The 25,723-nt window shown below is 42.3% G+C and overlaps 1 protein-coding gene and 1 long non-coding RNA gene across 2 annotated transcripts; one reads left to right on the top strand and one right to left on the bottom strand.

The window, feature by feature from the left end:
• Window positions 1–1,743: 1,743 nt before the first annotated feature.
• LOC113252020 (ATPase PAAT) lies at window positions 1,744–21,838 on the bottom strand. The gene is made up of 6 exons (XM_026494323.4): window positions 21,480–21,838; window positions 20,600–20,803; window positions 19,544–19,613; window positions 14,652–14,858; window positions 7,772–8,226; window positions 1,744–2,895 (listed from the first exon to the last, which is right to left on the bottom strand). The coding sequence occupies exons 1-6, from the start codon at window positions 21,815–21,817 to the stop codon at window positions 2,661–2,663; spliced, it is 1,509 nt and encodes a 502-aa protein (XP_026350108.1). The 5' UTR covers window positions 21,818–21,838; the 3' UTR covers window positions 1,744–2,660.
• On the top strand, window positions 21,740–25,702 carry LOC130542990 (uncharacterized). Its single transcript, XR_008957955.1, has 2 exons — window positions 21,740–21,800; window positions 24,221–25,702. It is a non-coding gene; the product is annotated as an uncharacterized LOC130542990 (long non-coding RNA).
• Window positions 25,703–25,723: the final 21 nt, after the last annotated feature.

Raw genomic sequence — 25,723 nt, 5'->3', positions numbered from 1 at the left:
AGTGGGGTCCGAGAATCTGCATTTCGAGTAAGTTCCAAGGTGATGCTGATGCTGCTGGTTCCTGAACTAGACTCGAGAACCACTGCTCAATGGAATTGACTGTGAGTCCCTCCTGCACGAAAGGTAGGATACAGAAGGGGGACTTCAAAATCGCCGGAATAGTAATGGTACTAAGGAACACATGTGTCATTGCCATTTAAGAAGACAGCAGAGTAGAAAAAGGGAGAGAAAAATTTAACATCTGTCATTTAACATCTACTATAGGTGTCATGCTCAGAATATTATAAGCCTCATGCCGTAGCATGACGTAGGCTGTGCTATCCCCCATCTTACAGAAGAGAAAACTGAGGTCAAGAAAAACATAGAATCACTCATCCAAAGTTCCACAGCAGGTGAGTGACTACGGTGGAAGGAGAGTTGGGGTTTGTCCACCCTTGTCTATTTTCCTCTAAGCCATCTTGGAAATATGTCTTCCAAAGGCATTTGGGGGGACGTCAAAATGGTAGAAAAACATGAAGAAGATGCTAAATTTGCTTTACCTTGAGAGAGGGGGCCATGGAAGAAGAGTTGCAGTTTATAAATATAAGAAAATCAATACCTCTGAATTTCTGATACATATAAAACATAAGTTACGTCTTCATTAACACAGAAAAATTAAGAAATGGAAAATCAGGAATTAAAGTTCATCTGAATTATTTCTAGTACTATAGTCATGAATAATGTATTATTTTAATCATTTTATAAAACATACCTTGTGCGTCCTAGTTGTAACTATTTCGAGGCAATTTCTTTCTTTCTTTTTTTTTTTTTAGAGATTTAATTTATTTATTTGACAGAGAGAGAGACAGCCAGAGAGACAGGGAACACAAGCAGGGGAGTGGGAGAGGAAGAAGCAGGCTCCCAGCGGAGGAGCCCGATGTGGGGCTCGATCCCATAATGCCAGGATAATGCCCTGAGCCGAAGGCAGACGCTTAACGTCTGAGCCACCCAGGCGCCCCTCGAGGCAATTTCTTTTTTTTTTTTTTAAAGATTTTATTTATTTATTCGACAGAGATAGAGACAGCCAGCGAGAGAGGGAACACAAGCAGGGGGAGTGGGAGAGGAAGAAGCAGGCTCATACCGGAGGAGCCTGATGTGGGGCTCGATCCCAGAACGCCGGGATCGCGCCCTGAGCCGAAGGCAGACGCTTAACCACTGTGCCACCCAGGCACCCAGGCGCCCCGCGAGGCAATTTCTGAACCAAAGAACAGACCACAACTATCAGAAACTGTACAGCTATTAACAGGAGGGTTGAGCTTTAAGTGCGACACATTTCCCGAGTGTGGGAAGAAATGCTACTTACTGGCTATATTGGTTGTGAATAACTTAGGAAAAGCTTGATAAAAGTGACATAAACCTCCTTTTACTGAGGTTGAGTGATTCATAAATGAACACCGTATTAGGTCTCATTTTAAAAAACTAAATTCACCAAAACATGAAATGAGTATAAAACATCTTTCTCATGTTAAACAAAAACTAGATGAAAGGAAAATATTTCTGGGGTGCCTGGCTGGCTCAGTCAGTTAAGCCTCTGCCTTTGGCTCAGGTCACGATCCTGGGGTCCTGGGATAGAGGCTCTAAGTCCGGCTCCCCCCTCAGCAGGGAGTCTGCTTCTCCTTCTGCCCCTTCCCCCCACAACTTGTGCTCACTCAAATAAATAAATTTAAAAAAAGAAAATATTTATATTTATTTAAGACAGATAGCTTCCAGAGTAGATGCGTTTATTTTTTAGATGCAAATATATGACACCTCAAGACATAAAACAGTCATAATTTCTGAAAATTATATCAGCCAGAGAGAAGCGCAATCTCCTTGATTCACATGCCTTCCTCCTCGCGTGCAGTTCGGCACTTCACATGTAAAAACCCCAGAGAAGGGCTCTGCAAAGAAGAACCACTATCAGCTCAGAAGAGAAGAGTTCCTTATACTTTCTGTGTTTACTGAAATGAGACAAGATGACCTCTCTTGTCTTATATCAAATGCAAAATCTAAAGAAATAATCTTAACAAAAAATGGCCAGTTTTGATGTTTCTTTCCTACCCACAGAGCTCCAACGTGACAGAATGTAAAATTAATGGCTCCAACGTAAACTAATGTTGCAGAAATACCACATCTAGTTTTTTTATCTGAAATAAACAACATAAAATGTAATTTGGTGACTGGAAATTAAGGGTTGCAAGGCTTCAGTACTCTAAGGTTTCCAAGAACAATCAATTAGAAAAAGAAAATATATCAAATACTGTATTTTTGTCATACCCCTAAAACATAAGGCCTTTATATAAATTAAAAGTCCTTAAAAATATATATACAATACAGACTCGTGAATTAAAATAGAAATCCTTAAAAAGTTTAAACACTTAAACAAAAATAAAAGTAAATACAAGTAAAAAATAAAAGTAAACAATATTGCAACAAAAATAACGGACGACCCTATCATGCTCATCTTAGCGCACAGTCATGGATCGACAGCAACAAGTACGGTTACAACGAACTGAGGTCACCGGATGTAAGTAAGACGATGACCCTCAAATGACATTAAATACTTGCTTTGAGCTTTGGGGGTTTAGGCTCTGCAATAAATATGTAATAAATATCTGCAGTACACCCTACGTGCCGAGCACTCATCTCTCTCCATTTGAAAGTCTCTCTCCGGAGTCCCACTGTCTCAGGGCCGGGCCAGGGGGCGGGGAGGAGGGATTCCGCAGCAGGTCCGCCAACAGAGCCATCCTGGCGTCCATGTGCTCCTGGAGCTTGGACAGTCGCTGATCGATGTAGTCCACAAGTTTCTTTTCCATCAGTTCCATATTTTTAGTAAGAATCTTTTCCAAGTAAGCGCACACAGGTTGCTCTTCCATTCTAAAAATAAAATTTAAAACACCAACATAACAATTATCCCTGATACCATAACAGAAACAACCGAACTCAAGTAAGCGGCCAACATACGTTGCGGAAACCTGTCTCCGCAGCGCTGTCGCCAAAACATGTCGATGACAGGAGACCACAACCCGGAATGCCCAGAGCATTGTGTATCTTTGATTCTTCCAACATTTCGGCATACCAGTGACATGAGGGCAGAACGAAGACATGATATCTACGCTCACAGCACAAGTCTCCACAAAGGGTCTTTCGGTTTTGAGCCCCAAATCAAAACTGAGCTGGCCCAATTTTTTTTAAGGTCTCTACGTATGTGTTCCAAGAACCTCCCCAAACAACCCTACGATTTCAAGTTTTGTCTTTTGTCACCCACACAACCTCACTAAATACTGGAAGGTTCTTTTCTAACCTAATACGAAAACGTTGAAAAATGAATGTAACTGGAACGGACAAACAGAAATAAAAATAGTTAAAAGGGGTGCCTGGGTGGCTCAGTTGGTTAAGTGTCTGACTTCAGCTGGGGTCATGAGCTCAGGGTCCCTGCTCGGGGCAGGGGGGGTCTACTTCTCCCCAGCTCATGCTGTCTCAAATAATACATAAAATCTTTTAAAAAATCAGTAAAAAGCATTCCAGTTTCTCAAGTTCACAACCAATGAACACCAGGACAGTGAATTTCAGGGCATGGTCCACGAAACCCTCGGGTCGCCGTGACTCTTTCAGCTTCCACGAAGGAGCAGCTTTCTTACACTACCACCAAGAGGGTCTCTGAACGCTTCATCCTCAGATCCTCATGAATGTAGTGACACCTTCCAGAGGCTACACGAGGTGCAATGTCACTGCTCAGGTGATCAACAGAAGTTGTGCTGGAGTATTCTTCCGTTTCTCAGACTTTCCGAAGGTAGTAAATTTAGGGTATCAAATTTTCCTTGGAGATTAAGCCCACTTGTTCTCAGTACTTCTGCGGGCTTACTAGCTGCTGATGCTACGTGCTGGACGGACACAGATGAGATGCAACCAGAAGCTAACATGGACTCCATGCACTGCACAGAGTACCATTGTAAGCTTTTTTTAGAAAACATATTTCTCATAAAAATTGTTACGTTACTCTACAGTGGGTTTGTTATTTTTAAACAAATGACTCCTTTCACATACTCTCCATACATAAAGGTTCTTTAGAGTCCTCAATTATTTTTCAGAGTGTAAAGACCAAAAAGTTGAGAACCCCGCTCTAGACTATATGAGGGGTTTTGAAAACTGTTACTATTTTTTTCCAAGTAACTCCAGAGTCACAGGAAGTTGTAAAGATACTAGAGTTCCCCAGGACCCTTCACCCAATGGTTACATCTCACCTAACTCTGGTAGAATAAAGCAGCACAAAACTGACATTGGCACGGTGTGCGTGGAGGCCGTTCTATCACACGTACACGTGATACTCACGTGAACATCACAACTGAGATGCACAACCATTCCTTCACTACAAAGACCTCCCTCCTGCCACCCCCTATTGTCACATCCACTCCCCTAACGCCCTCTACCCCTAACACCTGGCCACCACCAATACAGTCTCCATCTCTACAACTCCATTTTGAGAATGGTATGCAGATGCAATCATCCAGCACGTGACCTCCTGAGAGTCTCTTTTGTCACTCAGCATAATGTCCTCAGGAGCCATCCAGGCTGTTGGGTGTGTCAACGGTTCGGTCCTTCTACTGATTAGCATCCCGTGACTGGATATCCCACACGTTGTAACTGTTCTTCTCTTTTAAAACATTTTGGTTGCTTGCAGTTTTTGGCTGTTATGTAGAAATAAAGCTTTGCATGAAGAACTGGGCATAGTTTGTTGTGTGGACGTAAGTTTTCATTTCTCTGGGATAAATGCTGGGATAAAGTAGGATTGCTGGATCACACGGTAAATGTTTAGTTTTCAAGAAACTGCCGCAGTATTTTTTACAGTGGCTGTAGCATTCTACACCCCCTGCAGCCAGGTAGAAGAGATCCAGTTTCCCCACATCCTCGTCAGAATTTGGTATCGTTACCGTTTTTTGTTTTTATTTTAATCTTCAAATAACTGTGCAGTAGTATCTTGTGGTTTTGATACTCATTTCTCTGATAGCCATGAGTTCAAAGATGATCATCTTTTCACTTGCTTATTTGATATGTGTCCCCTTTCTGGTAAAATGTCTCCATGTCTGCTGCCCATCTTCTGATTGAATTTTTTTCTAACATGAATTTTGGGAGCTACCGAAATGCAGGCCATTTGTTCAATTTGTGACTTGCAAATATTTTCTCCCAATTTCTATCTGTATCTTAATTCTCTTAACAGGGTCTTTCAGAAGGAAGAAGTTTTAAATTTTGATGGGATCCAATATATCAATGTTTCCATTATTGTGATTCTGGTATCAGCTAAGGGTCTTTTCCTACTCTTAGGTCCCCAAATGTTCTCCTACATAATACTGGAAAAGTTTTATAGCTTTATGCTTGTTTGTTGTTAAACATTTTATTTTTAAGTAATCTCTACACCCAACATGAGTATCAAACTCACAACCCCAAGATCAAGAGTTGCATGCTCTGGAAAACCCAAAAGAAGCCACTCCCAAACTATTAGAAGTTATAGAGCAATTCAGTAACGTGGCGGGATACAAAATCAATGCTCAGAAATCAGTTGCATTTCTGTACACGAATAACGAGAACGAAGAAAGAGAAATCAGGGAATCCATCCCATTTACAATAGCACCAAAAACCATACGTTACCTTGGAATTAACTTAACCAGAGACGTAAAGGACCTTTATTCTAGAAACTATAAATCACTCTTAAAAGACATTGAGGAAGACATAAAAAGATAGAAAGATATTCCATGCTCATGGATCGGAAGAATTAACATAGTTAAAATGTCCATGCTACCCAGAGCAATCTACACTTTCAATGCTATCCCGATCAAAATACCGAGAATGTTTTTCAAAGAACTGGAACAAATAGTCCTTAAATTTGTATGGAACCAGAAAAGACCCCGAATCTCCAAGGAACTGTTGAAAAGGAAAAACAAAGCTGGGGGCATCACAATGCCGGATTTCGAGCTGTACTACAAAGCTGTGATCACAAAGACAGCATGGTACTGGCACAAAAACAGACACATAGACCAATGGAACAGAATAGAGAGCCCAGAAATGGACCCTCAGCTCTTTGGGCAACTAATATTTGATAAAGCAGGAAAAAACATCCGGTGGGAAAAAGACAGTCTCTTCAATCAATGGTGCTGGGAAAATTGGACAGCTACATGCAAAAGAATGAAACTTGACCACTATCTCACACCATACACAAAAATAAACTCCAAATGGATGAAAGACCTCGATGTGAGACAGGAATCCATCAAAATTCTAGAGGAGAACATAGGCAGCAACCTCTACGACATCGGCCAAAGCAACCTTTTTCATGATACATCCCCAAAGGCAAGAGAAACAAAAGACAAAATGAATTTATGGGACTTCATCAAGATTAAAAGTTTCTGCACAGCCAAGGAAACAGTCAGAAAAACTAAGAGGCAGCCCACGGAATGGGAGAAGATATTTGCAAATGACACTACAGATAAAGGACTGGTATCCAAGATCTACAAAGAACTTCTCAAACTCAATACACGAGAAACAAATAAACAAATCAAAAAATGGGCAGAAGATATGAACAGACACTTTTCCAATGAAGACATACAAATGGCTAACAGACACATGAAAAAATGTTCAAAATCACTAGCCATCAAGGAAATTCAAATCAAAACCACACTGAGATACCACCTTACGCCAGTTAGAATGGCAAAAATAGACAAGGCAAGAAACAACAATTGTTGGAGAGGATGTGGAGAAAGGGGATCCCTCCTACATTGTTGGTGGGAATGCAAGTTGGTACAGCCACTCTGGAAAACCGTGTGGAGGTCCCTTAAAAAGTTAAAAATTGAGCTACCCTATGATCCAGTCATTGCACTACTGGGTGTTTACCCCAAAGATACAGACGTAGTGAAGAGAAGGGCCATATGCACCCCAATGTTCATAGCAGCACTGTCCACAATAGCTAAATCGTGGAAGGAGCCGAGATGCCCTGCAACAGATGACTGGATTAAAAAGTTGTGGTCCATATATACAATGGAATATTACTCAGCAATCAGAAAGAATGAGTTCTCAACATTTGCTACAACATGGACGGCACTGGAGGAGATAATGCTTAGTGAAATAAGTCAAGCAGAGAAAGACAACTATCATATGATTTCTCTCATCTATGGAACATAAGAACTAGAATGATCAGTAGGGGAAGAAAGGGATAAAGAAAGGGGGGGTAATCAGAAGGGGGAATGAAACATGAGAGACTGTGGACTATGAGAAACAAACTGAGGGCTACAGAGGGGAGGGGGGTGGGGGAGTGGGATAGACCGGTGATGGGTAGTGGGGAGGGCACGTATTGCATGGTGCACTGGGTGTTATACACAACTAATGAATCATCGAGCCTTACATCGAAAACCGGGGATGTACTGTATGGTGACTAACATAATATAATAAAAAATCATTATTAAAAAATAAATAAATAAAAAAAAAAGAGTTGCATGCTCTGTAAAAAATTAAAAATAAATTTAAAAAATTAAAATTAAAATTAAAAATTAAAAAATTAAAAAAAAAAAGAGTTGCTCTGCCAATTGATCCAGCCAGGCACCCCTACAGCTTTATGTTTTACATTTAAGTCCATAATCCATTTTGAGTTATAGCCCCTAAAATTACTGGAAACAGATGCAGACAGTAGTTAGTGAAACAAATCTGTTTTCCTCCAACTGATTCTTCCACCTACAAAACCTAAAGCACACTTGTCTGAAATACTTACGCAACAGCAACAACGCCTTCCCCGGCCTTAGTGATGCCTTCCTGCCACTTGGCGTCGTGTCCCACACGGAGATGGTTAACCTGACTGCATAAATTCTGGAGAAAAGGCAGCAGCTCGGACTTAGGTATACTTGAGCTGTCACTTGCTTTCTTCGGGAGGAGAGAAGAAACTGCATTTCTGAGGTCATTCTCAAGAAGAGAATGGTTTTGCGGCACAATGTTGTACTCTTTGAGGTTTGTAATATTTCCTCCACCAGGTGGCTGCGGACTTTTATCAATGGAAGCTTTTAAGTCTTCGGTCCCGTTGCCAGATGTCAATCCGGTTCTAAAAGGGAAAGGTGTGGAGGGCGACTTGTCTGAGGCTCCGGAAGCAGATGACGACTGCAGGTCGACCATACGTTTGCGGCCAGTATTTCCCCAAACCGACTGAAGCTGCTCTCCGGTGGGAACACAATTCTAAGCAAGGCAAATAAATACATGTTACTACTGACAGTGACGACAGCTAACTTTTGGGGTAATTTCTGTAAGTCAAGCAAGGTGCATTCTGTCATTTGATCCTCAAAACATCCATACAAAGTAGGCTCTGATTACTACCCCAATCTTAAGCTGAAGAGACCAAGGCTAAAGGTAACTTGGCTAAGGTAACACAACCAGTAAGTGGCAGAACTGGGACGTGAACCCAGGCCCCCTAACTCCAGAGTCAAGGCTTTTAATGATCTCACTGTAGTTTTTCCTAAAGGAAATATTAAATATTAGCACGCTTAGTAAAACTGCATTAGCATTAATGTCTCCACTACCTCCTTAATTAATGGTAATAAAATAGAGTACTCTCAACTGAGGCATAGTAATTGATAATATTCTTAGAATTCAATATCCTCCATGAAGTTTCACATATAATAAGTTAACCTAAGGAAATCTTTTATCACTAGCTTATCATGGAAGACACCAGATAGCTTATATACTAGAAGTGTGATATTTCACCAGTACATTTGCGACATCTTCAATGACTAAAATGAGCCAGCTTGTGGCTACGTCTGCCTTGATGATTTGTAGGAGGACAGATTAAGTTTTATGGCCTCAACTGAACTGGCTGCATTGTGACAAGATTCTGGCTCACTTCTGTGATGAGGCTACATGGTCTCCCATTCAGGGGCATGTTCTTGCTATGCTCTTCGATTTTTCCGTAAGAGAAAAGCAAAACTACTTCTAGCCTACTAAACTGTTAAGCTATAGGGCTGTATCCTAAATTGGAAACACAAAAAGTCTATTAGAGATTCTTACGGGAGATAACATCGCATCCTTACTGTTGCCCGACACCTAGTGAAAGAGACTGAGACAAGTATTGTACAGGTGAGCTGAAGAAACTCAGCACATACATCGTCCAGATACTCTCAAAAACGATTCCTGGATCAAGCCAACCCAAAACTCATTCAGTCAACAAATATTTACCCGAAATCTACGCTGTGTTTCTGGCCCAGGGAATAAGTGGGTGAATAAAACAAATCAAAATCACTGATATATGGAACCAATACGGGGGCAGGGAACAATGGAAAGAAGGAAGGAAGGGAGCAAGCGAGGTAGGGAGGAAGGAAAGAAGGAAGGAAAGCAGGCAGGCAGGCAATATATCATGTGGATGGAGATGGTGATAAATACTTTAGGGAAAAATAAAGGAGGTAAGGGGAATAATGAGAGCCAGGGAAGTTGTGGGGTGGGAGTGGGAGGGTCTCCATAGAACTTCTTTTACTGAACTGTACTTTGGAGGAATACTCTTTATAAAGAAATGTTATCTTCTACTGAATGCAAGTTTCGGATAAACCTTAAATTATTCCTAGAAGACGGACTGCATACAATATATAATTATGTAATTTAAATATATAATATGTATATAATTAAATACAAAATTTTAAAATTCAACAACTCTCCTTTGGTAGAAAGGGCCTTAGTCCATCACGATGACAAAGCTAAATTATTTTTGGTAGTGGTATAATAGTCCAAAAAAACCTTAATGACAGAAAATTGAAAATTCCCTTTTTTTAACTGAATTTTCTTTTTAGAGACAGACAGCATGAGTGGGGGGAAGGGGGAGGCAGAGAAAGAGAGAGAGAATCTCAAGCAGGCTTCATGCCCAGTATGGAGCCCGACTCTGGGCTCGATTTCACAACCCTGAGATCATGACCTGAGCCGAAATCAAGAGTCAGACGCTTAACAGACTAAGCCACGGAAGCACTCCAGGAAATAGAAAAGTCTGTATAAACAGCAGTGAAATCAACATCAAAATTGTGTATGACAATTAATTTGGCAATTAATTAAGAAAATCTAAACGCAAATAAGGTGCTTGCTATGTGAGGTTTGCTTTTCTAATAGAGCAAATTTTGATTGTAAGAAATTCACTGATTATAAAAATTAGTCATATTTTTCTCACATGAGAGCTCTTAAGGTAATTTCCTTTTCTCTTTGTATTAAATATCAAGGAATTCACAGGAAAGTCTATGTGGCAGGTGCAGTAAATAAACCAAGTTTATTTACCAGGTGCTGGTGGCTCTTCTGTTTCCTTGTGTTTCATTTTATTCAATTCTTAATTTCTTGTGCTGTCACATGTTGCCTTGCAAGGCCCACCAAACCCTTCTTTTTAAAGATTTTATTTATCTATTTATTTGAGAGAGAGCAAGAGTGAGAGAGATCACAGAGGAAGAGAGAGAGAAAAGCAGGCTCCCTGCTGAGCGGAGAGCCCGATGTGGGGCTCGATCCCAGGACCCTGGGATCACCACCCAAGCTGAAGGTGTTGAGCTATCCAGGCGTCCCCAAACCCTTTTAAAAGTAGGTGGGGGAACAGGTATGAAATAATTTACACGTATTTATTGCTTAGGATCCATGTCATACGTTATATGGAAAACACTTAGAGTAGCTTAAAAGAGCTATAAAAGCATTTGTGCAGAGTTCTGTCCATACACCTATACGTGAATATGTAAAGGACTATGTATCTGTGTATAAACATAATTTTACATATGTGCACATTTACCCCCAGACTGGTGCAAAAGTGCTTATTTCTGAATATCTTGTCAGATATCTGAAAGGATTGTCTAACTTTTGTTATAAAAAATTTAAACAAGGGGCGCCTGGATGGCACAGCGGTTAAGCGTCTGCCTTCGGCTCAGGGCGTGATCCCGGCGTTCTGGGATCGAGCCCCACATCAGGCTCCTCCGCTGAGAGCCTGCTTCTTCCTCTCCCACTCCCCCTGCTTGTGTTCCCTCTCTCGCTGGCTGTCTCTATCTCTGTCGAATAAATAAATAAAATCTTTAAAAAAAAAAAAATTTAAACAAGTATCACCTTGAAAAAGTAAGAAAAAAAGATACTTGTTATTTCAAAGGTGAAAAAAGTAAACAGTACAAATCCTGCATAGCTGAGTATGGTTCCTTTGAGAAAAATGGGGTGCTTCCCCACTCGGGTAACATTAAATGAAAACTACAGGCTAGGCACTTTGATACAGAATTCTTATTCAGTTTTTCTAAATTGTAAAGCAAAAACAAATCAGAGCCAGCAGATTTTAACTTCAAAGGTAATGAAGTAAGATTTCGACAAAACTTTCAAGAACACAAGCAACCCCAAAGCACAGGTGAGGCCGGGAGAGGTAGAGGGCTTCTAACAAATCTTCCCGGGTCGCTTCTTTCCCCTTCACGACAGGACCTGCCCAAATTAATGTAGGAAGGTTCTAAACAGTGTGTGCGGTCACACAGCTTCCACAGAAGGAAGAGTTTTGATCATGAAACATCTCTACTTTATTTATATATTTATTTTTAAGTTTTTTTTTTTTTTAAGTAATCTCTACAGCCAACATGGGGCTTGAACTTACAAGTCCGAGATCAAGAGTCACACACTCTACCATCTGACCCAGCCAAGTGCCCCAAAACATCCCTAATTTATACTTAACAAATAGTTACATAGCTTATACGACATTTTCCAGGGAGACAGTCCATGTAGATAGGCTTGTTAATAATATGCAATCCTAGAAAACCAGGTATGCCCTGGAAGAATCATCCCATAAATAGAACCTCCCCACTTGGAAGAGGTCTTTTATTAGCATGTTTAAAAGAAGATTTAATTGCACCATCTTCCGTCTTCCCCAGGTGCTCCCCAAATGTCCCCATGTACAATGATTCAGTGGGGGGGAGGGGGCAGGTCACAACACGTGCACTGGATGGAAGGACTTGCATGTGTTTCAACATACACAGAAAACTGTAGGATACACACCAAGTTGGGGAACAGAAGGACAGCTGGGAGAGCACTTTTATGATTTACTTAATGCACTTCTGACCTGATTGAAATTCATAGCAAAGAAAACATGTTATTTTTGGAATTACACCAAAAAACTTAAAGAGATGGCAAAAAAAAAAAAAAATCAACTATCCATGTTACCTCTTTTTCCAAAGTTAAGTTTTTAGAACATAAAAATCAGTCCATGAGCTGATTTTAATTCATTACCCTCTCTGATGTTTCCAAAGTCTTACACACAAAAAATAATTTCTTCTTGTTTTACATTTTCTATCTCCATACGATCCTTCCCCTCGATCATTTGTTCTTAAAATATACTATGCATTAAGAAACATCTGGGGATGCCTGTTTGATATACTGATTCCTGGACCCCACCTTCTGGGTTTTCAGGTCATTGGTGACAGCCAGGAATCTGCACTTTATAAACATTCCAAGGGACTCTGATACAGGTAAGCTCCTTATCTCTATCATTCTTGAAACAAACCCATTATACCCTGGGTACCTCCACATTCCAACTACACCCATTTACTGCCGAATCCCTCAAAATCTGGTTTCCATCTCATGATCATTCAAACTGACCCCCTGAAGATCTCCAAGGAGTACTTAGTTGATAATCCAAAAGCACATATATCCTATACTTACTCGGAGCCATGAACAAGACAAACAAACCAGCTCCCTGTTTGCATAAAACTTCTATTTTAATGAGATAAACAGACCAATATATAAACAACAACAAAATAGTCAAGAAGGCTCTGATGAAAATATGATGCAGATTTGGAGGAAAAGGCTATTTTAAACCAGTGGTTAGGGAAGGTCTCACTAAGGACATACCATTTAAGCTGAAATGTTAATAAAAAGAAACAGGCAGCCTTGCCAACGTCTGGGGAAAGGGCTTCTGGATTAAGAGAAACGTTAAGATGCAAAGGTCCTGAGCACACCTGAGTATCTGAGGACTACACACATCAGCATGTCTGGAGCCAGGGGGCCCAGGAGATGTGGCAGGAGATGAGGTTAAGGAATCAAAGGAGGCCCAGATCTTAGACACCAGGGTGAGGAACCTGGGCTAATTCTGCGTGTGATGGGAAGCAGTCACAGGGCTTTACACAGGGAAGGATGGGTCTGATTTACCCTTTGAGATTATTCTGGTTGCCCCGTGGAGCATGGACTGCAGTGGAGCAGGAGGACCAGGTAGCGACTTCCTGAGGATCGAGGTGGGGCGATGGGAGGAGAGAAAGAGGGGAACTGGTACTTTTTTGAAACCCTCCAAAAAGATGAAGCAATGCCAAATCACACAACTACTCATGTCAGCACCACAACCTGAAATCAGGTCTCCTGACATCAGATCTTCCCTCGTGCTACTCGGTCACACCACTGGTCTTCCGCTGTTCTGTTCCTCTTCCTGCTCCCTACATCGCTTACCTCACCTAGCTATTCCCCACGGACCTTTCTTCCTTGCTCCGGCTCTCCCTACACCACTTCCCCTGTCCTCTACGGGGGTACATCTCTCAAATCTCCTTTCTGCTCCCCCGCCCCACCCTACGCCCCCCTGCGGTTCCAAATGCTCGCATCACCATCCCAGGCGCTGTTCGATTCACATCTACAACTTAATATTCCCAAAATCAAACTCCCTTTTTCCCAAGCGGCCTCCTCCCTTGGGTTCCATTTATATTGTCGGTATTACCATCTTCAAAACCTCAATGTCCCCTTTAACTCTATTTTTCTCCGGCAATACCAGTATCGAGTTCGTCGTCCAGGGCTGATGGTGCCATTGTCGTAACACCTCACCAGCCAGCACCAGGTTAGATGCCCAATTTCAGACCCTCCTTAACGCTCATCTGGATGAGGGAAGGAACATGGAACTGCTCCCCCTGGAGTCTCACCTCCTATTGACTCACGGCTCCTTCTCATTCCTCTTATGCGTAGCGCTGGGTTAGAATTTCTCAAAATGTAGGCAAAACCATGGATGAACTTTTTTTTATCTTTTTTTTTAATTTTTTTATGTTAGTCACCATACAGTACATCCTTAGTTTCTGATGCAGTGTTCCATGATTCCATGGATGAACATTTAAAGTAACATTCAAAGCCCTCTATGATCTGGCCCCAAGCTAAACTCCCCCAACCACTTCTTCACTCCAGAGAAGTGAACTTCTATTCATTTCCTAGCTATATCTTGTTCCTTCTGGCACTGAAGAGTTAATCCATGCTATTTTCTCTCTCCCAAATTGCATCCCTCCAAATTTACTTGCCCGGCCCCATCCTTCTTCCTTAAAGGTCTAGATAAAATGAGACTATAAAGATCCTTAAAGATAGGCCAGATACTAATTGATCTTTGAACTTTCTAAAGTGCTCAAAACATTGCTTTATTCACTGACAAGGTGCTTAATAAATATTTGCTGAATGAGTGAGTAAATTAATGCAAAATTGTGAAGATCTGTGGTAAGATATTTTTTGTAGAAGAGAAAGTCTACAAAATGCTATTTTATAAAAGCAAATAAAAATAATCAAATCAACAGTAAAAGAACAAAGAAGAAGCTGAAGTCAATACATGTCCTTATAAAAAGCCGTCATTTTGAAATTTTAACGGTACCTGGACAGAATCCATGTCTACCAACCTGCTGCTGAAACTTAACCATATTCATCAACTGCTGAGCACCAGGTGACAGCTTTGACCCCATAGCCTCCATGAGAGTTTGGACCCTCTGCAGGTCTATCCTTGATCCTAGAGCAGGAGAGCTTGTTGAAGAATTTGCTGAAACCCGCTTCAATTGTACCACAATTTTACTGATGAACACACACTGCTTTTCACCAAAGGAGAGCAACTATTATAAAACAGAGAAGTTCCGGAAAATAATAATATTAGACAATAATCACTATTTAAGGTCACTTTTTTATATAAACTAGCAATAATAATGTATTTAGGAAAAACAAATAAACTTTAAATAAATTTTCATTTTTAAGTGTTCCTGAAAATTATAATGATCAGCACTTCTAATTTACTATGAGGGTTGTGAGAACTGTTTATATTAAAGAATATCATTTCAAACTGAAAAAATACACAATATACAAAAGGGACTACAATAAAATTTCATTCACTTAATGAATAAAAATAAACTACACCAATCTCAGAACTTAGCACAGCACAGCTAGCTATAATACTACTTAATACAAAAGAAGGCTTTACAAAAGCACTTCCAAAGTATTTACGAAAATACTAAAAATATTTAGCACCTGCGTGGCTCAGTCAGTTAAGTGTCTGCCTTCGGCCCAGGTCATGATCCCAGGGTCCTGTGATCAAGTCCCACATCAGGCTCCCTGGTCAGCGGGGAGCCTGCTTCTCCCTCTCCTGCTCCCCCTGCTTTGCTCTCTCTGTCAAATACATAAATAAAATCTTTTTTAAAAAACCCTAAAAATAAGTAAGTCTTTTAGAATTTAGAATTATAAAAGAAAATTAGAATGGTCTAACATAACCTACTGGTTCACACACAAAAAAGAGGAGGTCAGGGGTGATTTTCTGACTTGTCAGAGGATTACCCAATTGGTAAAAGTCAAGCTTGGAGCCTAGCCCTCTGGCTTCTATGGCAGTGTCCTGCCCAATGCCTTACGCTGCCTTATTTCTCCTTCTCCTTCTTCTTTTTTTTTTTTAGATTTTATTTATTTATTTGACAGAGAGAGAGGGAGAAAGTAGCAGAGGAAGAGGGAGAAGCAGATCCCCTGCTGAGCAGGGAGCCCGAGGCAGGACTCGATCCAGGGACCCCAGGATCATGACTTGAGCTGAAGGCAGACGCCAACCTAATGAGCCATCTAGGCGTCCCTGTGCTGTCTTATTTCATCCATGTTTCTGAACCAAAAGACATTTCTTGTGTGATGTGGACAACAAAGTAGCAAAGTGGAAAGGGACCAAGGATTTAGAATCAGACAGAGTCAATGATGATTCTACTTAGAGCCTGTGTAACCCCGGGAAAAGGCAAAAACCTGAGTCAGGAATAAAATGAGGGAGGGTAAAAACAATGATTTTACATGGTTGTAATGAAGATTAAAATTCCCAGTACCTACCACTGACTAAGTGCTCAAAAAGATGGGTCAGTAACTATTAACTTTCATATACTACTGCCCCAGAACAAGCTTTAGTAGGCCTAGGATTTCTCTAATGAGAGCACCCTTAGCACTCCCATAGAATTTCCATAGAACAGTTAACAAAAAACACTTCCTTCAGAGACACACACAAAACCATATGTAACATGACAACACAGGTCAAGAACCCCTAATCCAAGAACTCAGAGTGTGGCACCAAAAAGGTGACTGTTCTCAACAATTAAGGAACCACTGCATTAAATTTATACACCTACCGTCTAACCTCCCTACGACCCGTCTGCCCTTCCATCCCCTTTGCCCCACCACCGAATATGGGACTTAATCCTACTCACTGAGTCAGCTTATAACGCTATCTATTTCATCACAATAGAATGTCAGCAACATAAGGGCAGTCATTCATCATATTACTGCTAACTCCTACATGTCTAGTTACAGTACCCAGCATCAGTAGGCATTCAAATACTTGTTGAATGCATTAAACACTTCATTTAAATAAATCTGGAAGCTATTAATATATATTGTATAAAACAGTATCTTGGAATAATCCATTCTGTAAATTTGCTACAGCAGGCTATGAAATTACTTATTTATCTCATTCTAAAGTCTTGTAACCCTGTACAAAGTAACATAAAGATAAAAAGATAGCAAGGATTTATTTCCTTTTTAAAAAAAGAATTAAAAACAGCTTTATTATTGGGCTACAATTCACGCGCCAAGCATTCAAATGACTTAAAGTGTGCGATTCAGTGGATTTTAGTATACTCACAGGGTTGTGTGGCCATTGTAATTGTATTGTATTTTTTCTTATTTTTTATTTAAATTCTAGTTAACATACAGTGCAATACTGGATTCAGGAGTAGAATTCAGTGATTCATCACTTACAACACCCAGTGCTCACCATAAGTGCCCTCCTTAATACCCATCACACATTTAGCCCACCCCCCACCCACCTCCCTCCAGCAACCCTGTTTGTTCTCTATCTTTAAGAGTCCCTTATGGTTTGTTTCCCTTTTTTTTTTCTCCTCCCCCCCCCCATATATGTTCATCTGTTTTCTTTCTTAAATTCCACATGAGTGAAATCATACGGAATTTGTCTTTCTCTGACTGACTTATTTCACTTAGCATAATATGCTCTAGCTCCAGCCATGTTGTTGCAAATGGCAAGATTTCATTCTCTTTGATGGCTGAGTAATATTACATTGTTACATATACCACATCTTCAACCATTCATCAGCCAATGGACATTTGGGCTCTCTCCATAGTTTGGCTATTGTTGATAATGCTGCTATAAACATCAGGGTGCATGTACCCTTTCAAATCTGTATTTCTGTATCCTTTGGATAAATACCTAGTAGTGCCATTGCTGGGTCGTAGGTAGCTCCATTTTTAACTTTTTGAGGAACCTCCATACTGTTTTCCAGAGTGGCTGCACCAGTTTGCATTCCCACCAACAGTGCAAGAGGCTTCCCCTTTCTCCACATCCTCATCAACACCTGTTGTTTCTTGTGTTAATTTTAGTCATTCTGACAGGTGTCAGGTGGTACTCATTGTGGTTCTGATTTTATTTCCCTGACGATAAGTGATGTTGAGCATCTTTTCATATGTCTGTCAGCCCTTTGTAGGTCTTCTTTGGAAAATGTCTATTCATGTCTTCTGCCCATTTCTTAACTGGATTGTTTTTTGGGTGTTGAGTTTGATAACTTCTTTATAGACTTTGGATACTAACTCTTTATCAGATGTCATTTGCAAATATCTTCTCCCATTCCACAGGCTCCCTTTTAGTTTTGTTGATTGTTTCCTTCACTGTGCAGAAACTTTTTATCTTGATGAAGTCCCAATAGTTCGTTTTTGCTTTTGTTTCCCTTGCCTCCCGCAAGTTGCTCCAGCCAAGAGCTTTCTGCCTGTGTTCTCTTCTAGGATTTTGATGGTTTCCTGTCTCACATTTAGGTCTTTCATCCATTTGAATTTATTTTTGTATATGGTGTAAGACAGTGGTCCAGTTTCACTCTTCTGCATGTCCAATTTTCCCAACACCATTTGTTGAAGAGACTGTCTTTTTTCCACTGCACAATCTTTCCTGCTTTGCTGAAAATTAGTTTACCATATAATTGTGGGTCCATTTTGGGGTTTTCAATTCTGTTCCATTGATCTACGCGTCTGTTTTTCTGCCAGTACCATTTTGTCTTGATGACTACAGCTTTGTAGTGTAACTTGAAGTCTGGAATTGTGATGCCTCCAGCTTTGCTTTTCTTTTTCAGGATTGTTTTTGCTACTTGGGGTCTTTTGTGGTTCCATACAAATTTTAGGATTGTTTGTTCTAGCTCTGTGAAAACGCTCATGGTATTTTGGTAGGGATTGCATTACATGGATAGATTTCTTTGGGCAGCAAAGACATTTAACAAAGTTTGTTCTTCTAGTCGATGAGCATGGAATGTTTTTCCATTTCTTTGTGTCCTCTTCAATTTCCTTCATAAGTTTTCTACAGTTTTCAGAATATAGGTCTTTTACCTCTTTGGTGAGGTTTATTTCTAGGTATCTTATGGTGTTTGGTGCTAGCCATCACAATTTTAGAACATCACCCAAAAAGTAGCCCTGTACCACACAGTGGCAGTCACTCCCCATTCCACCAACCCCCCCCCCCGGTTCGTTTATATATATATAATATATATATATATAACCCAATAACCCCAGACAATAACTAATCTACTTTCAGTCTCTATGGATTTGCCTATTCTGGACCATATATATCATACAACATATGATCCCAAGTTCTTTTGCATAGTATGTTTCAAGGTTCACGTGTGTTTCTATATGCTTTTTATGACCCAATACTTTTCCATATTTTGTTTACACATTCAGTGATGGACAGTTGGGTTGTTTTTTTTGTAACATTTTGGCTATTAGTAATGATCAACATTCATGTACATACCAGGAATTTTTTTTTTTTTTTTTTTGGTCCTCTACTTTATACATGAGGTAGTTTGAAAGAAATAAAGTTATCTAACCAAGGTCGCTCATCTAGGCAACAAAACAGGGGGAATATTGTGGGCCTATGACTTCCAGCTCAGCAACTTTTCCCTAGGCTCTAGTGGTATCATTAAAGTTCACCTCTATGATATTTTTCATATTCAAGGCATCAGTCCAAATCCCTTTAAATTTTGGATGCTCCTCTCTAATTCCCTAATTCTTCCCTAACTTCCCTAATTCCCTTCTTTCTTGATATATTCCCCTGTATCTTTCTTGATATAATGAAGCCAAAACTGCTTATAGTTTTCATGACACCATATTTTTATGTCAAGATAATCAGGAACAAAGTTGGACTAAGCATATTACCGAACCAACAGAAAACAAGTACAAATTATACAAAAACATTTGCAGTTGTCAAATTAGTTAAAACCAAGTGATGACTTACCTTTATTTTACAAGCATCACTGGAGGACTCCAATTTTAAATATTTTTTGTAGAAAATAATTTTGTGCTCACTAAAAACAAAATAGAATTTAAATTACTTTTACTTCTATTATTTTTATAGTTACATTTAAAAATGAATTGTTTCAAATGAATAGACAAAGAAACAGCAGAACCAGCTATAAATGCAGAAAACAGACTGATGATTGCCAGAGGGATGGGCAAAATGGATGAAGGGGAATGAGAGACAGAGGCTTCCAGTTATGGAATTACTAAATAGTGGGAATAAAAGGTACAGTAGAGGAAATATAGTCAATGATATTGTAATAGCCTTGTACGGTATGGTAACAGATGATATTGTATTAGCAATAAGTCAATGATATTATAACAATATTGTATGCTAACAGATGGTAGTTATACTCGTGCTGAGCATAGCATAACCTATAAAGATGCTGAATCACTATGCTGTACACCTGAAACTAATGTAATGATGTGCGTCAACTATACTCAAAAAAATTTTTTTTGTTTCTAAGCCATTACTTAAATTCTGAGATTGAATTCGGGTAGAATCTTGGTAACAGAACCTAGAGAAAAATCAAACTATAACAAGCTGAACGAACTGTGGGTTACATAGACTGGTGTGGCACACTCTTGGGCCTGTGCACCATTTGTAATGGACTTACTTTCAGAAAAATGTGTTCAACGTTCCCGACTAGCTGCCAAATTACCTTTGGAAAACAGATCATTGTGTGTTCATGGAGAAGCCGAGAAGCAGGAATAGGGACCGACTGTAGTCTGTACAGTCTATACAGTCTACCTGGTACCACCCTCTACCCAGTCACCTCCCTCAATTAGCTCGAAATTTCCACATTAACAACAATGAGAAAGCTCAGACTCTCTCAAAGATCCCTTAAAGGGAGAAACTTCTACTCCTGCTGGTAGGTTTTTATCTTCTCCCCCCGAGTGCCCGGCATCAATGTCAGGCAGTCAACAAATACCACAAAAGCTGGCAAAGTCCCACGGCTTGGCGAGAACACCTCCGCGTTCACAGGTTACAAACCTGTTCTCCGGGTCACCACAAACGGTCTTGCCCCTACTGGTTCCACAGTACTCCTCTCCTAAGTATACTTCCATATTTCTTGCTGAACTTAAAATGCCCACAGAAACGATTTCTTCGCCTCCGTTAGGGTCACATCGCAGGTATAGGAAGCAGGGCTTTTCACCTGGGCTGCTGAGGCTGCTCTTCAAAACCACCAGGTCTTGGCTGCAAAGAAAACCGTCCAACGTATTAATCGGTGTACTTGTCCGAACACCGCTCACAACCCTCTTATTAGGCCACGGGTCCTCCTTCTAACTCACTTCATCTACCCCTGAGGTCCCCGCACCTTCCCAAGCACCCAACAAGCGCTCAATACAGATTGCCAAGCAAATGCACACTCCGGACACCGGGGCTCTGCCCTCTCCTGTTTCCTCGAATGCGGACGCGACCCCCTGTAGTCCCTTCTCATTTCAACAGAAAAAGTTCCCTGGGCACCGACTGCGTGCACCAGAGTGGGAAACGAAAGACGCTCAGAGGCAAACGCCTATCTTTTCCATAACGAAGCTGCTGGGGACTCTGGACAGTCACATTTATTAAGGCGGACACGGGTGACAGGAGGCCTTCGCTGGTTCATTTGTGCGGGGAGAGGGAGGCGGACCCCGGTTCCGACCCGGCGGAGGTGCGGGTCCCCGGGCCGCCAGCCCCGCGCGCGACACTCACGCCCCCAGCCCCGCCCTCCGACCCCCGCCGACGCCGGTCCCCGCACAGACCTGTCGCCAGCTGGGCTCCCGGATGCCAGGCCCACACCCTCTCCCCGCACGGCCCCCGCCTGCCCTCCCGGCGCCCCCAGGAGCGCGGCAGTTCCGCAGCCGCGGCCCCAGACCCCGCCGGCCCGGCGCACCCCGGGGCAGGAGGCGCCAGCGGTTCCTCCCAGTCCAAGTCCCGGGCGCCGAGGTCAGCCCGGGTGAGATGGAGGCTGTGGGTCAGGGCTCCGCAGGCGGCATCCCAGGAAGAGGCCAGCATCGGGCGGCAGCTCAGTCCCGCGTCCTCGGCCCCAGTCTCCATTCTGCCGCCGCCAGCCCAGGCCGAGCCCGGAACCTCTCTTCCAGGGCTTGCGTTTCCGCCAGGGCAGCGGGGAGGCGAAGACGCAGAGCGACTTCCGGCTCGGCAGGCTTCAAAAACGCAAGACCCGCCGCTCCTTGTCCAGTGGGAAGAAAACCAGGTACGGGAGACACGCATGCGCGCGCCAGCCGGCTGCAGCAAGGCGCTTCCAAACCTGCGGGGGGGAAAGAACTCGGGGGCGGAGCGTGCGCCCCGACGGCAGCTGGGCCCACCGCTGGAACTGTGCGCAGGCGCGGCGCGGGCGCGCGGGAACAGGGCGGTTTTTGCACGTGGGCCCGCGGACCTAGCAGGCGCTGTAGACGACGGTTGCCGGGCGGGCCGGGAGGGTCGGTCCAATGAGGAGAGTCCGTGGTCAGGTAGGAGTGGTGCGGTGGCTGCACGCGCCCCGAAGACCAGCTGCCGACCGTCGCCGTGTCTGCAGTGGACGCCGCGGCTTTCCCGCCCACAGCAGCCGAGCGTGTCTGCGTGGCTGCCGGCAGCTTGGCTGTAGCAGGCGGAGGTTTGCACGTTGTCCCCGAGTCACAGTGGGGCCGCGGTGCCGGCCGGCCGTGGCCGTGTCAGTGACCCGCTGGCGCCAGGGCGGGACGGCGACGGCGGCCTTGGCGCTGGAGGGGAGGTGAGGGGGAGACGGGGCCCCAGGGGCGGCCGCCGCAGCCGTGGCCCGCACCCCTGGCCCTGTCAGGAGCGAGCAGGAGCGGGGCCTCGGGTCTCTGATGGAGCAGCCTGTGAGCTGGGACTTGAAGGACTTTTAACGTTTGGGTCCCGAAAAGTGGAGCGGGTGGAACTTTCTAGTTGCCCCTCGGGATAGGAAGATAACTGGTGCTTCCGCACCACCTCCACCCATCCTTTTCCTGGAAAGGCTCATACAGATGAGTTTTTTATCTTTTGAAAGAAAAAAGGAAACTGGATCACAGATAAGTTCCAGAGTCCTTAAATGTCAAGGTCCTAGGACTTTTACGAAGATTTTCAGTGTTCCTGATTCATCCTAGGTCGTCTACATCAGTGTTTCTATTCTATATATCCTGCTTCCTGTGGTCATAAATTTTCATTCATGTTAACATTTTGGGGAGGCCAAAGGAAAATACACTTTTCTTCAAAAACACCAATCTTCAATTTAAGGAGGGAGATCAGTGTTACCAGCTGGATTTTGACTTCCTTAAATAGGCTGAATGACCAGGAGTCAAAAAAGTAAAGACTCCTATGGTTTACCCTTCTTTCACTCCCATGCATTCAATAAATCATCAGGTCTTGGTTTTCTTAAAGGAAGCCTTTCTCATTTTTTTCATTTCTGGGTCTTCTGTTTTCAAGCACTAGCTTTCATCTGAACAATTCCCAGAATTTCTTTACTGTCCTAAGCTTTCATTGTCATAACCTCCATTCCATCTTCTGCACTGCCCTCTGCTCCTTCTAGTGTTTGATGTCATCGTCACCTTTACTGCTTAGCATGACATACAAAGCCCTTTGTACTGTGACTCTTGCCTGCCTCTTCCCATATACTGCCTCCCCTCCTGGGCATATTTTCCCCTCTACGTGGAATGCCCCTTTTTTGGGTTGGTAGGGAATATCCCGTTCATCATTCAAAACCAAGCTGATATCCCCTTTCCTATAGAGTCAAACTAATTCCTCTGTACTATACTTGCCCTCTTTAAGTCAGTCAAGATAAAACCAGAACTGGATGATAAAAACAGATTTTATTCAGGACTATTGCAATAGGAGAAAGAGGTCCATATAGAACCAGGCTCCATTCTGAATGTAGTGTGGACAAGCGGGAATGTATGCCCAAGGAGCAGGGAGGGGAGTCTCTGGTGGAAAATTACTAAGAGAAATCATCAGGGGTCAGGGGACGGTTTGCAGGGGAGTTCTGGCTAAACCAGCCTAACAATTTTTGATGATGAGACACCAGGATGATCAGACAGGCACCTGGGGGATGGTGGAGGATGAGGAACCTGGAGTATCCTCCCCATCGAGGTGGTTATAGGAACTTAACTTTCCTCCCAGCAGGTACCACTTGGGTTGTATCTCTTCTCCTCCTTTCTGCTTCTGGCTCTTGTAAGTCCCCATAGTTGACAGGAATTCCTTTTTCTCATGCTGCCTCTAGTTGGGCCTGTAATTAGGGAAGGAATGGGAAAGAAAGAGTGACTTTCCTACCCTTTCTCCCCAACCCTCATTTATAGGTGCTCCCTGCCCCATCTCATTTATAATCTCTATTCTGGTGAGAACACTGCTGTACTCTACAGTTTTCAGTACAGCCTGGCATCAGGCGTTCTGAGGAAACGTGGAAATGATGGGGAAGCGCTTGATCTAGAGCTGAATCCATGCCCACATCCATGACATCAACTATGTGACATCTTCTTCTGAAGTTGTTTTGTCCAGTAAAAGGGTTAACGTATTTGAAATTTGCACATTCCCAAAAAATACCTGGCACTTGCCCAGTTCCTGGAAGTACCCTCTAAGCTGTGGGAATATCCTTCTTGATAAAATTGTCTTTTAATGAGGGCCTTTGGGCGCCATCATCTCTAGGTCATGCTAAACAATAGGATTTATGATGAAGAGTCACATTCGATGAGTTTGACTTCTGAAAGGATTGAATACTGAGTAACGTCAGCACATGGGTGCTCTGTGCCTACATGACTGACCCCCAATAAAAACCTCGGATACCAAGACTCGGAGGAGCGTCCCTGGTTGGCAGTACTCGCACACGTTGTCGCACGTCATTGCTGGGAGAGTTAAGTGCTGTCATTACAACTCCACTGGGAGAAGACAACTGGAACCTTGCACCTGGTCTCCCCTGGTTCTGCCCTATGTGCCTCTGTGTTTCTAGTTTTAATCTGCATCCTTTCATGATTAAGCACTTGTTAAAAGGCACACACAGCAACAAGACATGGTTATATCTCATAACCATGAATATAACAGCTTTTCTGAGTCCTAGGAAATCCCTGAACCTGAGGGTAGTCTTGGGGACCCCAATACAGTGTGGTCATGAGTTATATGTCAAGAATTAATCTTCCATTAGTAACAGCATTTAAATTCTAAGTAGGTAGAGTTGTAAAGGTTTTTTGTTTTTTGTTTTTTTTTAAGGATTTTATATACTTATTTTAGAGAGAGAGAGCATGAGCCTGGGGTGGGAATGGAGGGGAGCAGAGGGAGAGGGACAAGCAGGCTCCGTGATCAGCAGGCATCGATCCCACGACTCTGAGATCATGACTTGAGCCGAAGTCAAGAGTTGGGTGCTTAACTGACTGAGCCACCCAGGTGCCCCTGTGTGCATGGCTTTAAAAAAGAACCCCATGCTATTGTTTGTTACATGCTTTTCTTGCTTCCCTACCTCTGCCCACCATCACTACCCTAGAGTCTTTTTAAAGAGAATAATTTAAAAATAAAACTAAGGGAAGAGATTTCTTTAAAAATACAAATAGAGGTATTAGGGATGAGGTAGGTAGGAATCACATAACTGTCTTGTTGCTGTGTGTGCCTTACAACAGATTCTTAAACACTTTCATTTTAAGACCCCTTTATTCCCTTAAATTATTGAAAACTGCAAAGAGATTTTGTTTGTATGTTTTATCTTCATAATTTAAAAAAAATTAACAACTTGGTCTGCTTGGATCTACAGTAATGTACACTAATGTGAATGAATCAGTAAAAAGGTGACCAGCGTGAGTAACATGGTATCTATGGAAAAATCTACTCCAGCTTCAGAATACCTGGCTGAAAATGATCTTTCATCATGGACCTATTTCATGGGATTGTTTTATCCCACATTCTTGGGAACTCAGTGGTGACTTCTGGGTGAACCATCTCTTCTTTGGGTAAATTTGTAATGAAGGAAAGTAGCATCCAAGCCAAATGGACCTGTAAGCTGTATTTTGTTATTTTTGTTGTTTTGGTGATACTTGCACGTTCTGAAGAAGTAACTCATCAAAAATTCTACCTAATATGCTCATAACTCATTTTGAATATTGTGTTCTTCCAATAAAAAGTACCCATCTTTATGCAAAATCACAGAATTTTGAGATATGTTTA

The sequence above is a fragment of the Ursus arctos genome, unplaced genomic scaffold (assembly GCF_023065955.2).
Source record: "Ursus arctos isolate Adak ecotype North America unplaced genomic scaffold, UrsArc2.0 scaffold_7, whole genome shotgun sequence".
Classification (NCBI taxonomy): domain Eukaryota; kingdom Metazoa; phylum Chordata; class Mammalia; order Carnivora; family Ursidae; genus Ursus; species Ursus arctos.
This window is presented reverse-complemented; position numbering and strand designations above follow the sequence as displayed.

Coding starts and splice junctions, on each gene's coding strand:
- LOC113252020 (XM_026494323.4), bottom strand. CDS start 21,817: ATGCGTGTCTCCCGTACCTGGTTTTCTTCCCACTGGACAAGGAGCGGC. Junction 20,804..21,479: donor CTGGCGCCTCCTGCCCCGGG/GTGCGCCGGGCC, acceptor TTTTCTTTGCAG/CCAAGACCTGGTGGTTTTGA. Junction 8,227..14,651: donor TGGTTAAGTTTCAGCAGCAG/GTTGGTAGACAT, acceptor TGCCTTGCTTAG/AATTGTGTTCCCACCGGAGA.